The sequence below is a fragment of the Betta splendens genome, chromosome 19 (genome assembly GCF_900634795.4).
Source record: "Betta splendens chromosome 19, fBetSpl5.4, whole genome shotgun sequence".
Taxonomy (NCBI): Eukaryota; Metazoa; Chordata; class Actinopteri; order Anabantiformes; family Osphronemidae; genus Betta; species Betta splendens.
Window position 1 is genome coordinate 3506681 of NC_040898.2, and position 16434 is coordinate 3523114.

At 38.0% G+C, this 16434-nt stretch overlaps 2 protein-coding genes across 5 annotated transcripts; both read right to left on the bottom strand.

Moving 5' to 3' along the window:
* Window positions 1-400: 400 nt before the first annotated feature.
* Window positions 401-9344, bottom strand: usp42 (ubiquitin specific peptidase 42). Of its 2 annotated transcripts, none has more exons than XM_029134503.3 (17): window positions 9159-9344; window positions 7336-7582; window positions 6790-6993; window positions 6541-6651; window positions 6266-6365; window positions 5864-5931; window positions 5717-5787; window positions 5542-5624; window positions 5349-5460; window positions 5124-5264; window positions 4613-4713; window positions 4254-4413; window positions 3524-4159; window positions 3352-3431; window positions 2134-3225; window positions 1659-1969; window positions 401-1573 (listed from the first exon to the last, which is right to left on the bottom strand). In XM_029134503.3, the coding sequence occupies exons 2-17, from the start codon at window positions 7571-7573 to the stop codon at window positions 1512-1514; spliced, it is 3570 nt and encodes a 1189-aa protein (XP_028990336.1). In that variant the 5' UTR covers window positions 7574-7582; window positions 9159-9344; the 3' UTR covers window positions 401-1511. The 2 variants fall into 2 exon arrangements, with proteins under 2 accessions (XP_028990336.1, XP_028990335.1); XM_029134502.3 differs by having other exon boundaries at window positions 6790-6996.
* A 154-nt stretch (window positions 9345-9498) lies between these two features.
* Window positions 9499-16370, bottom strand: eif2ak1 (eukaryotic translation initiation factor 2-alpha kinase 1). Of its 3 annotated transcripts, none has more exons than XM_029134506.3 (15): window positions 15849-16370; window positions 14256-14423; window positions 13981-14117; window positions 13737-13771; window positions 13550-13649; window positions 13374-13454; window positions 13202-13295; window positions 13030-13078; window positions 12519-12891; window positions 12271-12379; window positions 12030-12136; window positions 10823-10937; window positions 10643-10722; window positions 10275-10508; window positions 9499-9998 (listed from the first exon to the last, which is right to left on the bottom strand). In XM_029134506.3, exons 1-15 carry the CDS (start codon window positions 16018-16020, stop codon window positions 9873-9875), a joined length of 1980 nt encoding a protein of 659 aa, XP_028990339.1. In that variant the 5' UTR covers window positions 16021-16370; the 3' UTR covers window positions 9499-9872. The 3 variants fall into 3 exon arrangements, with proteins under 3 accessions (XP_028990339.1, XP_055360684.1, XP_028990340.1); XM_055504709.1 differs by having other exon boundaries at window positions 13981-14136; window positions 15849-15990; XM_029134507.3 differs by lacking the exon at window positions 15849-16370 and adding an exon at window positions 14597-15111.
* Between the last annotated feature and the right edge of the window lie 64 nt (window positions 16371-16434).

Consider the following 16434-nt stretch of genomic DNA (forward strand, 5'->3'; position numbering starts at 1 on the left):
CCCAACAGCCAAAACTTTCCTTATTATTAGGTGTAGCTGAATAAAAACACATGCTTATCAGAAAACAAAGTGTGTATGCATATGGATTCAGGGAGAAGGTCAACTTACCAGGTTGTTTGTTATTTCAAAAACTAAATTATAGTGAGCTCAGATAACTTGCTAAATTAAACAGTTCAAACAAGTGTATTAATTACCCCCCCCCAAATACCATACTTAATCTATCCACACAATATAAATTAACTGTAGTGGAAGGTTTGTTTAAAAGCACCTCGTGTACTTGCCTTTTCAATAGCTCTTCTCGGCCACTGTGTTCATAAATACCTGGCAAGTCATTATTCACCTCAATCAGTATTTTCCCCATTCATTTCAATGCAGTTTGTAAACAAACACCAAGAACACATTAACAAATTAAACATGACCAAATGTATTTAAAGGCTTTCACCTTATACAATGTAAAAATTCTGACATGCTAAATTAACAAAACTGTATAACAGCCGTTTTTCAACTTCTGTCAAATTTGGAAAACAAAAAACAAACAAAAAAGAGAGACCGTATTCATTAACACACTTTGTCCAGAGTATATAGTCAAAATTATGTTTTTTCTGAAAACAACACGCAACAAAAATTCAGAGAATCCTGATACAGGATGGTTACATATATAAAAAACTGATAGTACAGTTTAAAATTAAATTCACAGTATTGGTTATGATGCTAGAAGACAAAATGTTTAATATCAAAAAAGCAAACACAAATGGTCCGCAGCCATTTTGATGATGGTCTTAATGAACTTTTTAAAAGAAAAAAATTGTGAGAAAAACAAAAAAAAAAAGAGAAGCACAATCCAGATAAAAACATCTGTACCTGTATGTGAATCTTTGATGTTACAGGAAAAAAAGGACCACAAAAAGCTGGGAAATATCCTCAAGTCTGTCCAGGGATAAAGTGGAGGTATCAGTCAGCAAAGCCTGTTGCCACCACTGCACTCATTTGCCTTATTCACAAATGCCTTACTCCATGTGTCTGCCCAGGATGACCAAAAAACCCAAACACTGAAGTTCTGTAGATATGGTTGCAAGCCTTACAGTTATTCTCGCGTCACATTTTCCCTTTTGTTTCACTCTCTCTTGAAGCAGGTGCAAAGTAGTGATGAATGTTAATAAGTTTTCAAGTCCTGAGTTCCACTGAGCAGCAGTTGAGATGCTTAAGCTCCAGGCTTTGTGTTCATAAAAGTATATATTAATATTTTTCCATCATAAATGTTAAAACATGATAGTTTTCTTTAACCATTGTAAGGGAATTACAGGAAATAAACCAACACTTAAAGAAAATATTTCTGAACATTTTAAACACTTGAGTTGTGGTAAAAATACGTATTCCTAATGAAGCACCACGTCAAAAGGTTGTCATCATTCCACTGCTGTTAAAATGTTGTTGACAACAAAGACTTCCTACTGCTTATTAGGACTGACTGAACTAAATTCTATACCACGACAAAGAATGCCCACTCACAGTCAGTGTTTCAAACCACTGGAGAATCCATGGGAGTCACCATTGGTTCCACTGCAAGCCTTTCCTGTAAGACAGTATGAAAGCTTTAAGATCTACAATTTTTTTTTCTTTGTAATTCATAAAGGATGATTTTGAATGAGAAAAAATACCTGCATATCCATTAAGATGGTGGTGAGGTGAACCGTTTGTGGGTGAGATGTGGTGGGAGGTGGGTACAAGGTCACTCCTGCCATCGGTGTTGTTTGTGCACCTTTGATTTTGGGGTGAAAAACCATTGTTGTGTTTATTGTCCTTAATGTCACAATATCGCCACTTGTGACTCTCCTTCGCTTCACTGCTTCTATTCCTGTGGCTCCGAGCTAATGTTGGGCTGTGCTGCTCAGCCTTACTGTCACGACGTCTCCTCTTCTTTTTCTTCCTCTTTTTTGTTTCAGTGGCTCTGTCTGAATTGTCCGTGTTACTAGGGAGGGAAAACATTACTCTTATTTCCAATCCAAATTCAAATCCAAAATTGACTTAGGTATTTGAAGCCACTTTAACTAATGACAATCATTAGTCTATGAACTTATTATAATGATGATGAATAAATAAATAATTCATTTAATACCGTTGGCATTAACTCACCCGCTGTCACGATGTCTGTCTTTGTCCTTTGTCTTCTTCTTTTTCTTGCTCTTTTTGCGTTTCTTAGCACAGCAGACCTCAGAACTGTTGTCCCTTTCCTTGCTGCGATTATCAGATGCCCTTTTGTGATTTTCATCTCTGTTAGGAGCGGATCCAGATGTGTAGAATGGAGCCCGAGAGGGAGAACCCCTGGATTTTAAAAATATTTGTGGTTCTTTGGCAAGCAAGGAAGATTCCCCTTTTGAAGGGCAATGGTCCCTCCCATTGCCTTGGCTCTTGTCTTTCATGGATACGTCCCATGATTCACGACTGTTCTGCCTTGCCTTCCTAGGGAAATGAGACCCATCACGGTAGGAATAAGAAAGTCCCCTACGCCCATGGGCTGAGTCCTCTCTGGATCGATGGTGGGGGTAGTAGTGGTTAGAAGACCTGTCACGATCTCGCATTATATGCATAGTTCTTCCCCTATGGCGCTCTGCCTCATAGTCCCTGTCATTACTGTATGGAAGCGAATGATCCTTGTTGGGGCTTGATGTGCGATGATATCGGTTGTCCCATTTGTATCGATTTCGATCACCATCACGACTCCTGTCCCTGTAGGGTCTCTCCCTGCTTCTACTCCAGCTAGAGTTCAGACTGTCTCTCTCCATATTTTGTGAATATCGTCTTTCATTGTCTCTGGAACTAGGCTTGGACTGGAATTCTCTATCATCACAGCGTTCTTCATTTCCTGTTGACGGTCCATTGCTCTGTGATAGATCCTTCAATTCATTTACACTAATTCTCACTGAGGCTGATGACACTTCACTGGTGCTTTTAGCACTGTCTAGTGGGGGTGATAAGGCCACAGGTTTGCCATGGGAGGCAGAGGAGGAAGCAGATTGCTTAGATGTGACAGAATGGGTTTGTCTGTATGTAGAAGTAGCAGAAGGTGGAGAGCTAACAGCTGAGAATCCTGTTTGTTGAGGCAAAGGTTCAGACACAGTTTTAGCCCTTTTGTCAGGAGTGGACAGATGCTGGTTTTCAGTGACAGCAGGATGGATGCTCTGAGAACAACTTGCCTTGGATGAGGCAGAAGTCTGTGCCTCTATGCTGGTAAAACAGCACAAGCAGACATTTAGAAAAAAAAAACATTTAGGGTGCAAAGATTTCCATTAAAAATGCAACAGCTATGATATAGCTGGGTAGCCACAAAATCAACTTTATAATCTACCTTACCTTGTTTGACTATGGCAAGTTTCTAGTCCATTTACAGCAACAGCAGTCACAGATGAATTGCCATAATTATTGCAAGAGATCTGCATGATACACAACATTAAGTGATTATTTAAAGTTACTGCTCATGCAGAGAATGAACATATCATTTTAAGAAAATAAATACATGATTTACCTTATCAGGGGTGTTGTGTCTATTTATTTTGTGGTGTCCATTATGGTGCCCATTTTGGCTAGTGTTAGAGACACCATTTAAACCAGTACCATTATGATGCACTTCTGAGTCTCCATTTGTGGCTTGGGGAAAATCTCCTGCTCTGTTGTTTCCATTAAGATGAGACTTGTCTGAACAGCTGTTATCCAGAGTGCCACTGCTCTCCTGGTCTGATTCCTCTGAAGACTCCTGGCTGTATGGAACCAAGAATGATGCCCCATTTCCTCCATTCCCAGCATGGTGATCCCCATTAATACAAGATGTGCCGTTAACGTGATTAAGCTGGCGCGGGACAAAACGAACGTCTGAGGTAGACTGTGAGGAGGACAAATAGCTGGAGGAAGAGCTGCTGCCAATAGAAGAGGTGTAAGAGGATGAGGTGGATGACGGGCGGTTCTGTTTGCCTTGTCCAATGAAGAATGAAAGCTTCTGCCGTTTGTCTTGGTCTGGAATCATTGTGGGCCTACTAATAGAGTGGGTGTTGGAAGACATAGCCAGTCCATGGCTAGATTTTCCCAAAACACTGCTGCTTGTACTAGGCTTGGAGTTGGTTGGAAAGTTCCTCGCAGATCCATTACCATTGATATGGGAAGTGTTCTGAGGATGATTTATTTTTAATTTACACACACACTTTACATATAATAATTTGGTTTATTATTTACATGTTTATCATGGGCAATGTCTGCCTTACCTTGGTCATGTGGGGGGGCAGTTGTGGGCCTATGAAGCCAATGTTGTGGACAGTGCTGTTAATGCGTGGTATCACCACAGGTCGAGGGGACGACTGACCAGGGATGGCAGGGTTATAACTTGTTTGGGTATAGTCCGCTGTTTTTTTCGCGTCATTAGCCCTGGCAACATTGAATAAGTGAAAAGCTGACCAATGAATATTCGATAATTTACCCTCCAGTTTTATACCATTTGCCTGGAGGTGATATCATGTGGTAAGTTATAGCTTACAGTGGTAAATGCTACATTTAACAAGAAATTAAATTATGAATTATACTTCTGATAAATTCATATATAAAAACAAAAACTAATTTTACTGACCTGATGTAAAAAAGGACATAGGCCTGCTGGTTGAGAACAGACCTGATGTCACTGATAGACACAGAGGAATCGTTCATCTGATACCACTGGCCATTGCTTGCCTATAAGCATAAAAAGTTGTAAGATTTGGCACATAAGTTTATTAGTAGTAAATTACTTTCAATTCGAGTTCTGAAATGGGTGAATGAATAAAACAAGGTTATGAAAGCATTGAAATAACAACTGTAAAGTAACAAAGCTATTGTTACTATTAGTGCATTTACCTTATACAGAAGGGTTCATTTTCAGAGCAAATAATTTAATTATAACTATACATGAATTGTGTTTCGGATACACATTTGTAGATGTCATAATAATAATAATAATAATAACGTGTACCTAGTTTTGTGGATGCAGTCAATGTATGTGGCTACTCTGCACCAATGCATTTATTCATATAGTCTCACACAATATATGTGCCTAATGGTACACATAGCAACACAGTCCTGATTTGCAGTTGCAGTGCCAGTACCTTAACGTAGCAGAAGTAGTGTCCAGCATGACAGCTGAATCCAGAATGGACAAGCACAGCATAGAGCCCGTAGAACTGTGACTCTCCTTGGGTTTGAGACATAAAAGGTCGCAGGTCCAGATATTCTGGATATTTCACATCCTGATGAACAAAAACAGTGCTTTAATGTCAAAATCACTCTTAATTCTTCAAATCCCCACACATGTTGGCCACGTGTTATGATACCTTGGTGATTTTGCCTCCACTGAAGTTTGCAAAGCGTTTGAGTGAAAAGGTAAGCACATTGGCGCTTCGGTGGATAGTAAATCTCTTTGATGCTGTGACCATTTTCTTGCACCTAAGTACAAGACAGTATACACCTGTCATTCAACTGAACTTTAAATGGCTAAAAAAAATGTATCTTATAGTAATAACGTACTTTGTGCATTTGTAGGCATTTTCTCCTTCAAGCTGCTCTGGCTTGACAAACTGTTCCAGAGATTTGGTGACACTAGGAGCTGTCTACATAGAGAGAAAAATCATTTACAAGTAAATGGTTAATGACCTATTTGTAGCAAAATTAAGATTCATTAAAAATACAAAGGATTAATTACCTTAATTTCCAGGGTAATATCCAGAAATGGATCAAATGTGTCTGAGACTGCTTTGCAGTTTAAACATTTAACTGAAAAACATCATAAGAAATCAGACTAGTATTATGACAACCTTAAACAATATTATGCACAACACAATTAACTTACCTCTGGACCTTAGATACCCGCCAAACACTTGATGAATGAAGGTAGTTGCCTGTGTTTGCCTGTCCAACCTATCACAAGTATAAATAGAATTGTAATAGCTGTGGCATAGTGAGGAATTGTTTTTGTTTTACTTCAGGGAAAAATATTGCTCAAACTCTACTGCTGTTTTCTACTTGTATGACATATGTATGTCATCTTACTTATGATCAGGTCAGTTTTTTCTATGTGAAGGTTCAACTTTTAGCCCATGTTTTACCTTTATATTCCTAGTGAGTATGGGTGGACCCAAACATAAATACAGAAAGTTCAAATTTATTCCAAAATTATTAAAGAAGCCATCAAACCTAAAAATATTGCTGACTGTTATCCATTTCATGTCATACAGTTTAAGGTTAAACTTACTTGGTTCCAGGTAAGCAGGACTTTTGCATAGCGTCCACAGTGTACCTAAGGAACTCATGAGCATCCTCCTGACTTCCATAGCGAAAATGCTTTGCGATTCCTATGTAGAAAAAAATTAACACAAATAGTGGTAATGACAACAATTTTCAATCTGTTAACTTACACTTGTGTTTCTGTACAAGATAACGGTGAACAGACTGTTATTGGGTTCTGTCTTTTATCTTTGGTAAATAGTGTGTATGAAGAAATTTATATCTTCATAAACAACCACTCACTTTTGAGTTCATTGAGTACACCGATGGGCTTAATGACATTCCCAGAGTTGGCAAAAACTTGAATGATGTGATTCTGCATGGTGCACATCATACAGAACCCTGGTTCGTGACCTGAGTCAAGGACAGATGAAGAAAACACTGATGAGTAAAGTCTATCTTTTGGGAGAGAATAATCAGCCTGATCAGATAAAGCATGCGCCTAAGCAAAAACTGCCTTGCATGCAAAAACTTCCTCACTTCCTAACTTACATATTTTGGAGTGCTCCCGTGACAGCATGTAGTTGGCAAATGGAGGGGTATAGGTGAGACACTGTAGGGCTGAGTTAAGAAAGCATGTGTTGCCCATGTTCTGCAGTCCCGCACCAATGCGATGAACCTGGGACCACTTCAGGTTGAGTCGCTCTGAAGGGAAGAGGACCTTCTGGGGCATGTCAATGCCATCACCACTGCTTACTACTAAAAATACAAAACAAATATTTCTAAAATTATATTTCATATATATCACCTATACTAAGCGTTAAAGTCTCAAAAAAGGATAAAATAATACATAATAATTAGGATTACCCTGCATAGATTTGCAATTCCAAAAGAGGTGGGGAAATTAGTTATTAGTATTCACCTCAATAGCATTTCTACAATATGACCTGACTGGCATCTAGAGGAATAAGTTTTTTAACTCAACTTATATCTAAAGTATATATAGAATAAATAAAAGAAAAGGCAATTACCACTACTAGTTTTGGGATGATCACAAGAATGCAGTAATGCACAGATGATAAGAGCCTTTGCCCTCACCTGGATCTTTAGACCGTTCCATAGAGGATGTACTGTTGTAAATGGTGGCTCCAGCAGTTGGACCCATGCAGCCTCCTGAAGCTTTTAGTCTTGGAGAGTCACTGGGCATGTTTGGGCCCACTGCCCAGTTGCTGGAACAGCTGCCATCCATCCCCACGTCTCCACTGGTGAAGTGGGATATTTTACACCCAACTGACTCGTGGTCAGATTTTTCTGAGGATCTGTCAACTATGGTCATTGTTCATTGCTGTGTGTGGGATAAAAGAATAGAAATATACAATTTAGATGACACCAAGATTGCAAATAAATTCATGTCTGGTGAAGTCTGGCAGTCTATTGCTGTAATTTGATTAAAAAACATTGACATATGATACATGAAAAAAGGAACTCAAAGTCAACAGTTTATTGATAGCATGTCCCTACAAAGCACAGTAATGTAATTCTACACAAAACAGTAAGATATTAATTGTTGCTGAGCACCCGTTTATATATTAATCCTAGTTTATTTAATATGAGCTCTTTTATCAATGGTATTGGCATAATCTGGATTGTGACAAGACTGGGATGGCAGGTGTTCATACAGCCAAATATTGATGATAATATTAAGAATTTAGACTAAGATTATGTAAAAGAAAGTAGGTTCTCAAACAACACTGATAACAGTCAGGAAAAAAAGCACTTGAAAATGATAAGGAAACCGGGGTCAGAAAAAAACGGTTTAAAGTCATCCATAACTTTATAATTCTAAATTCAAATTCACATCCAAATATATTGGAGATGGTATTTGGAAATGTTGACATGGCCAGTGTGTTGAAAGACAATAGCATGTTGGGGAAAAGAAAAAGCAGAGAAAAGAAACCAATCATTAAAAAAAGGACAGGAGTGAGAGGTGTGATAACTAAATAGTTCTGACCAAGAAAAAAATAAACTGAAAAAAATCACTGAAAAATAGGGGTTTACTGGTTCAAGCTCCTATCCAGTAGGTGGCGGTAATGCATAATGTTTTTTGTCATTTAACTTAAAAGAAGCGGCATTATCCCTTTTAAGAAAAACTCTTTTTCCTTTCCTTTAAAGAACTGCCAAAGCTACTCCTGAACTTATAATGACAAGCATGTGAGAGCAAACGCACAATATGTATATACATATTATTAACATTAGATATTCGCCTATTTAAAAGCAGACGGAGGAAACGTACTAATCGGAAGCACGTTTACAACAACAGCTGTTCCCTCCCACCTGCTCCGACAGACGGCCCCTAGGCCTTATACACGCAGTGCCGCTTAGCCACAATGAAAATAACATTAATGCCTTTTTGGCACTTGTGGGGGTCTAATCACGGATTGAAAGCCTTTTCTGACCAAACTCTGTAAGTCAACAACTAAGGAGGAGTAAGCGGCGCATAAAAACACCGACACCATGGAGACGCTGGCCTTAACAAATAGCCGAATATTGCCAACATTACGCGCGGTAACGCTCGCAAGGCAACATTGATGCTAACGCTGCTAGCTAGCCTGGCACGATGGTCGCTGGCAGCCATCATAATCGGGGGTATAGCTACTAAAAGTACAAGTGTGAGGGCGATTTATTGTCTGTACTTTGAAATACACATATGATAAAGTGTGTGGGCTTAATTAAGTGTACGCCGAGCTGCATGAAAAAGGAGGTCCTTGACACCGGCGGCTGTGCTCACTACGCCGTGTCTCCCACATAGCAGAAAACCGGTGTAACGCTATTATAGCAGCTCTTTTCCGAATGGGCCTGTCAAAGTACCATTATCCGACAGTCAAGGCACTACATGATCATATTTGCAAGACCACACTCACCTGGAATCTTTCATGAATACATTATTAGCTGTTGTAAATCCATTCCTTATTTCCAGTGGGTGTCCGGCGGTGAACAATGACGTAGCTAACTGGCTCACGGTTACATCCGGGTACCTAAATTGAAACGAAGTCTCTGATTGGCTTATTCAACCACTTCTCTGTTTAGAGCGTGTTACGGAACACCCGTCCCATATACACACCTGTGCTCTTTGTGTACATTATGTACATTTAAGTGTAACAGGTCATACAATATTTATTTAGGTAAAACCTGAGTTCACTTAATATTTAAACTACCAAGAACTTTAATCCAGCCAAATAAACAGGAACCTTACCAAGCATCTTGAATTAAAGAAAATATTGTATTCAAAGCAGAGACCTTATTAAAATAAAAGTAGCTAAATCACAGTACAGTACAATATATTTGGTAATTTCTTAATAACTAATTGTTATTTATAGTAACATAAATACTTCACATTTCAAAAAAGTCACATTGCTTCTTAGACATCCCCCAAACATCAAACAGGCTTTATTTAACAGCTAAAAGAAAAAAAGAATTGAATATAAAGGGGTACACAACATATGCTTATATATGTCTACAAAACATATGCTTATGCACTTGCATACATACTCTGCCACTTGTAATGTATGAATAAAATATAGTACAGTAATTAAATAAATCAAACTGTGTGAGAGTCGATGAGATTGCACTAAAGGTCAGGTCTTTTCCAAGTCAGAGTACTGAACTGTGACTTGTGATCCCTGAAGCTGACTGATCTGTCTCCTCAGCTGGATAATCTCTTCCTCCTGTTCTTCAACCCTTCTCTGCAAACCATGGATTACCTAAAAGTTGAAGCAGTATATTCTTAAAATAGTGCAGGAATAATTTAAGGAATTTTACTTCATATGCAAGTGTGCTTGAGCCTTTCTGGAGTCAACAAAAGGCAAAATAAAAACTGCATAATCTTCTTTATCCTACATAACGCTTTTTCCAGACAATTACATTTAAATTATTTATAAATTATACATACAATACAGTAATGCTAATAGGTTATATTTTTCCATACACAATAAATAATTTACATTAATTCATCATATGCACACTTTTTCTGTACATACCATGTCTTTACTATAGAATAGGTCACTCTGCAAAAGCTGGCTGGCCGTAGGCCGAACTCTGGGCTTTGTACTTGTCAGCATCATAATGTACTTAGTCAGGAGTGGCCATCTGTGACTGAATGACTCTGGGATTTTCCCATCTCTTATGTCTCCTAGGACCCGAACTCGCTCCATTTCTGTTCCAAATGGCTGGAAGAGCTCCAAAGCAAGCACTCCAATGCTGTACATGTCTGACTGAGATATACAGGTCACATTCATGTTCAGTGCAGTTGTGGATGGAGATAACATTAATGACAAAATGATAATGTTAACAAACAAAACTCAACATCACTAAACTGTTATAGATCATTATATGTGATTTTTCTTACCTTAGAATCATAATGAGATCCCTTCAGCTGCTCTGGTGCAGCATATACAAATGTGCCAACACCAGTAGTATGTGAGGAATCTGGGGGAAAAATGTGACCTTAAAGCCAATAGCACCATCAACTGCTGATTCAGAGAGGTACAATCACATTAAAATAAGAAGGCGAGTTGTACTATATTACCGCTGCTCAGAGAGGCGATGCGTTTATGTTCTTCTACTAATATATCCCTGCAGGCCAAACCAAAGTCCCCGATCCGTATGTGGCAATCATGTCCATGTAGGAAAATGTTCCTCGGCTAATGGGAAAAACAAAGAAATGAAAATTAGTTACTATTCTTAATTCACGGTTATTTTTTCAAAGAAATTACTGTGATATTAGAACAAATCCAGTTTCTTTACTGTGTTTACCCTAATCTAACCAGTCCTTTACATCATTTACTTTAAATTAATGAACTGCTTTACATGTAAACCTCTATACACAAGTAATCTTTCTAGACAAATCTGCATCTACTGCAAGGGGTGTGAACCATCCCCAAAATTGCCCTCTACATGCAGGCAGAAGTTATCATGTTGTGACAAGAAGGATGTACATCACAGTTAGCCAATTTTGCATGTACATAATGAATAACAATAAACAACACCGACTGAAAGAACCCAACATTGAAAACAGATGTAGATGCCAAGAGACCAAGAACAGACAGCTGTCGACAGTGACCCACAGCCATATCGTGGAAGCAACAGGGACATGAAGATAAGAGCAGTAAGATTACCAAATTCTACCCTGCCATAATAAACAGAGGCTTGGAAATAACCTACTGAAGGAATGTTAAAAATCACAGGTCATCTCAACAATGTGCAAGACAGTACAGGGCAAAAACATTTTCTCAAAGGTAAATGCAGCAATTCAATAATTTTCAGATTACATGACATATTTAGACTTCCCTTCACAACAAGCTGAACCAAGCAGGGGAAAGACTGTTTTTGTTCTGTTTCTGTTGCCCAACCACATGTCTAATCTGAAGAACAGCCATTTGTTGATGAAACTGATCACCTTGAATTTCCAACTCACTATGTACAAGAAAGGCCACTTGCCCTCAACCTTACTACCATGCACAATGTTTCCTTAAGCAGACACCAGCTACTAAAACTCAATCAGCAGAGTCTACATTTGCAAAAATATTTATCTGAACTATATCCAAGACAAGAAAAAAAAGAAAAATACTCCACAAGAGGTTAAGTGACTTTGTCTTTAGCACCTGGGAGAATATACATTACATATTCTTTGTGACAAATGGTAGAGGACTCAGTGTCAAGGCACGTTTTAAATTATGCATTCTTCAAAGAGACCTTTAAACTAACAAGCGTACTAGAATGCCAGATCACTTTACCTTCAGATCTCTGTGCATGATTCCCCTGGAATGAATGTACTCCACTCCTTCAAGTATGTTTTTCAGCAGGCTGAGCGTGTGTTCAGAATCAACACATCCATATGGACCTGAAAACAAAAGTACAACATATTTATTTTCAAAACTGAAAATAACAGAACACAGTATATCACAGTGAGCAATCTAAGAGTGTGAGAATCAACATTTTTTGAATAACTGCAAAATAAAGTCTTTAAATAATTACATCTTGAGGCTTGTTGTTCTTTGGGCTTGGTATTTCTCTCAAAGATCCAGTCTTTGAGTGAGCGTTCACATAGCTGCATTTGGATGTAGAGCATCAGATGGAACTGCACCTGCAGATGAAGATCATAACTTCATCTAAAAAAATTGTATTATCGTTTATAGATATATCCTCTTTTGTATTTTCAAAGGACTTTTAACGAACAAATTAATAAAATCAGACTCAATAACACATAGATCAATAGCTCTTACCTCTTTAGATGGCTTTGTTGTGACTTTGTTGGCCCATTCACCCTCCTTCTTATAGGGGTTATTGTTCAGCTCAGTTCTGCTCCTGTTGACGTCCTCATCTAACAATGCTAAACTGTCCCAACCCATGGCAGGACATCTGGAGGACTTCATGGTATCTTGCTGTCCCAGGAATACACAGGGGACAAAGTTCTCAGGAATGCGGTGCATCGTTTTGGGACACACCATCTTTCCCTTCTCTTGAACTATAAATTTGATAGCCTGGGAGTCTTCCTGAGATATTTTGCCATTTGATGCAGCATCTGTCTGTTCTCGACTACAGCTCTGAAAAACTATAGAGGAGCTGGAGCCAGGGCTGTCACTGCTCTCACTGGAGCTGCAGAAAAGATTTTAGTGTTCTTTGACATACTTACAAATGGAGTGAACAAGCATATTTTAAATAAATCTATGAATTAATTGTAAAAATAGTATTGTTTTAAGATGCTATTGGAGATCAGATTTAAACTGGTCTCACTTGTCTTGTTGCCCAGGTGACTCCAGTGCAAGCAGGACAGGCTCAGGATCTGAAACACAGACGGTTTACACATAAACATAGTGGAATTTCTGTGTATGTATGGTAATTTGTATCGCCCATGTGTTTCCTTATTAAACGAATAAAATATGGAGCACTTAAAAACAGTACTTACATGCAGCAGGCTGGACATGTTCCATCCAGGCAGTGTGATAGCCCACAACATTTATATGCTGCAGACTGGACAACACTTTGACTTCCCTAAGAACCTATAACATTTTTTGTTACAGTGTAAGTGTCTCTTAGATTCCAAATGTTAATCATATTTGTTGTCTTAAATGGCTTACCTTCATGCAATCATCCTTGGAAACCTTTTTAATGAGAATCTTCTTTACTGCATAATATTGGCCATCCAGTTTGTTCATAACCTTCAAAACAGCGTCAAAGATAAATTGGTTGTAGTTTTTAACTATACTAAACTGTTGTAGCAGTGTATTGATATGATGTAAATTAAGTAAAATACCTTAAAAACATTTCCATATGATCCTTTTCCAAGTCTACAAATTTCCTCAAACTCACTAAGATATCTTGATGTCTGTGCTTGAAACAGACCCTCCTTAGGTCTATAGGAATGAAAAAAAACAACAACAAAATGTCTTCCAAAATATTGAACATACTCAATATTTAAATATTTTAACAATGCAACCTACCTTACAGAATGATTTTGTTTGTTTGAGCTGAGACCCTGTAATAAAATGACAAACACAATAAAATATGAAAAAAGCAAATACTAAAAACTGTCATGTTAATAACTAGTAAACATACTTCCCAATTTAATACCATGTTTGCTCACGTTACTATTAAATATAAAACGCCTGTGTCCCCCAACTAAAATTAAAGCCTCTACCTTGTTCTGTTAAAGTGTCTATATACTGTAGCAGCGTTTCTAGTTACCTGTGGGTACAATGAGGAGCTGGCAGCATTGAGAAGCTCAGTGAAGGCTCGATTGTGCTGGAGTCTGACGGTGCTGAATTCATCACTAATCGCCAATGGTGAGAGGAGGTTCAAGGCTGCTAAGCGTTGGCCAATGACTGTCAGTGTAAAATTGTACTGAACTTTTAGTTAAAACATTAATCAATAATATCAAAATACTAACAGAAAATTGGCAGACAACTACACCTGCACAGTTTAAATAGCTGTCAATTGCAGTACAACATCTTTGAACCAACCTTTAAATAGTGTTCGTGAGCGTGTTGGATTCCTCTCATACACAAAGCACAGATGCTCCAGCAAAGACCCAAGAAGAAGATGGTTAGGGATGGCTGAGGCAAACTCTTGGATGGATGGGTAATATTTACCAGCCATCAACACTTCACAGTTATTATCTGTGTCAGAAGCTGAGTATAACAGATAACAGAAAGAAAAAAATTGCATTTTGCAGGATCAGTTTGTTATTCTAAAGACTTAAACCGGGTATTATAGCACAGTTTCAATTATATTTGCAATTTTAATAAAATCAAACACTTACTAATAACAGTACTCTTATAAATAGAATTGTCAATTGCCTTACCTTCTTCAATAACTTTGGCAATCATTTCAACAATGTTTTTTTCACCTGAGTCCATTTCTCTTTAAGTCTTAGTACAACTGTGACCACTCAGAGCTGTATAAGCCCAAGGCACTAATTGAACTCATCTTGTTTATACATTAGGGTGTGTGTGTAACAGTATTGCTTATCTGCCTGCTCCAGCAGAAACCAGGCTCCCCTATCCTACTGTAGAGCCGTGCCAGAATAAAAAGGAGGGGCAATTTTAGCTCTTAAAGTTTAATAACACTGCAATATATGCACAGTGGCAAAAAGAAATTGTTTATCATCAGAATATTACTTAGTCCATGCAATTTGTTATTCAAGATGCTGTTGTTTTTGGGTTTTAATTTAAAAATTATAAGGCTGTACTTTGGTGTACTGTACTTACCATAGTTGGGTTGGTTTGATTGTATATTATTATGGTATTATTCTATTATTATGTTGTGTTTAAATAATAATAATATTGACCTAATGTATGTGATTACATACCATTTCAAAACATATATGAATGTAAAGAGTTCTGTGATCCAGATCACTTTTCAGTTCTAAAGATTGTATTATTAAATATTCAGAGAACTTTCATTAGCTCTGCTGGATTAACTTTCATGGCAGTCTTATATACTGTATTGTAAGGGCAACTACCTAAAGTGTAGGGCACAAGGGAGGAATGGACCTCAAGTCAAGTCTCGGGCTGGGGCTACCTTATAATAATCACTGGTGTCTGTTACATATTTCAGTGCTATATGTGTGCCATATGTGCTTTAAATGACACATAAAAACAGTAGCACAGACAATTTTCATTGTTAATGTGCAGACAAACTGGCCTTAAAGGACTTATAATTTTTTTTTATTTATATTTTGTACTTATGGCATGCAATGATGGTAGTGTGCAGTAAAGTAAGCATAAAGTAAGCCAGAAGCATATCAAAAACGTGCATCATAGTCTTCTTCTTCTCCTCATTGTTAGTCTTATTAGTAGCAGTAGCAGTAGTAGTGTAGTGGAAGAAGTGCTAAACTTAGCATAGGAGAGGACCAGAGGCATGTTAGTGTGTATGTGAGCCCAAAAGTTAGTCCCCGAGTCAGTTAATAACTAGCGTGGTATTATAGAATAGCTACAACTGCCAGACTGTATCAAAGAAAATGACAGGGGATCCTTGTATTAGTAATCAGTATCTTTACACAGCAACTTTAAATTGCATTATATTAGTTTCATAACAACAAAAAAGGCTCTTACTGTCAAAATGTACTTCTTCGTCCTCTTCGCTTGCCAAACTTCGAAGGCTAACGTTGCTGTCTCCGTCGGGGCTTTGGGCAGCTTTAGAGCTGCGACGGACCAGGAGGCTGCTACTGCTGCCAGAACATTCTACCGACAGCCGGAGATCGTTGTTGGATGTTGAACTATACATTTTACGTAAAAATACTGAGCGAGGACATGACAAAATAAAGTAACTATTTTGCTGCCTGATCGCTGCTAACCCATATTTAACGTATACCGTAAAGTCCGACGAGTCAAATCGATCGTTGAATCACTGCACGTGAAAGACTAACACTTCATTCTATCAGGGGAAATGAACGTGTAACATACGGTCGAACATATCAATGGGCCGCCATGATTTTTTAGGGGTGCAGAAACCGTCTGACAATATAACCCACCTCATTTAAAACAGTAGTAGCTAGGACAGCTAAAAATATATAAGAAGAAAACATATGTGTTAGAGTTATATTTAAAAGTAGCTGTATTGCTTAAAATAACTACGCATTACCATGCCAAAATCTATATTTATTCGTTTCTCTCTCTTATGGACTACTTGCACATGAGC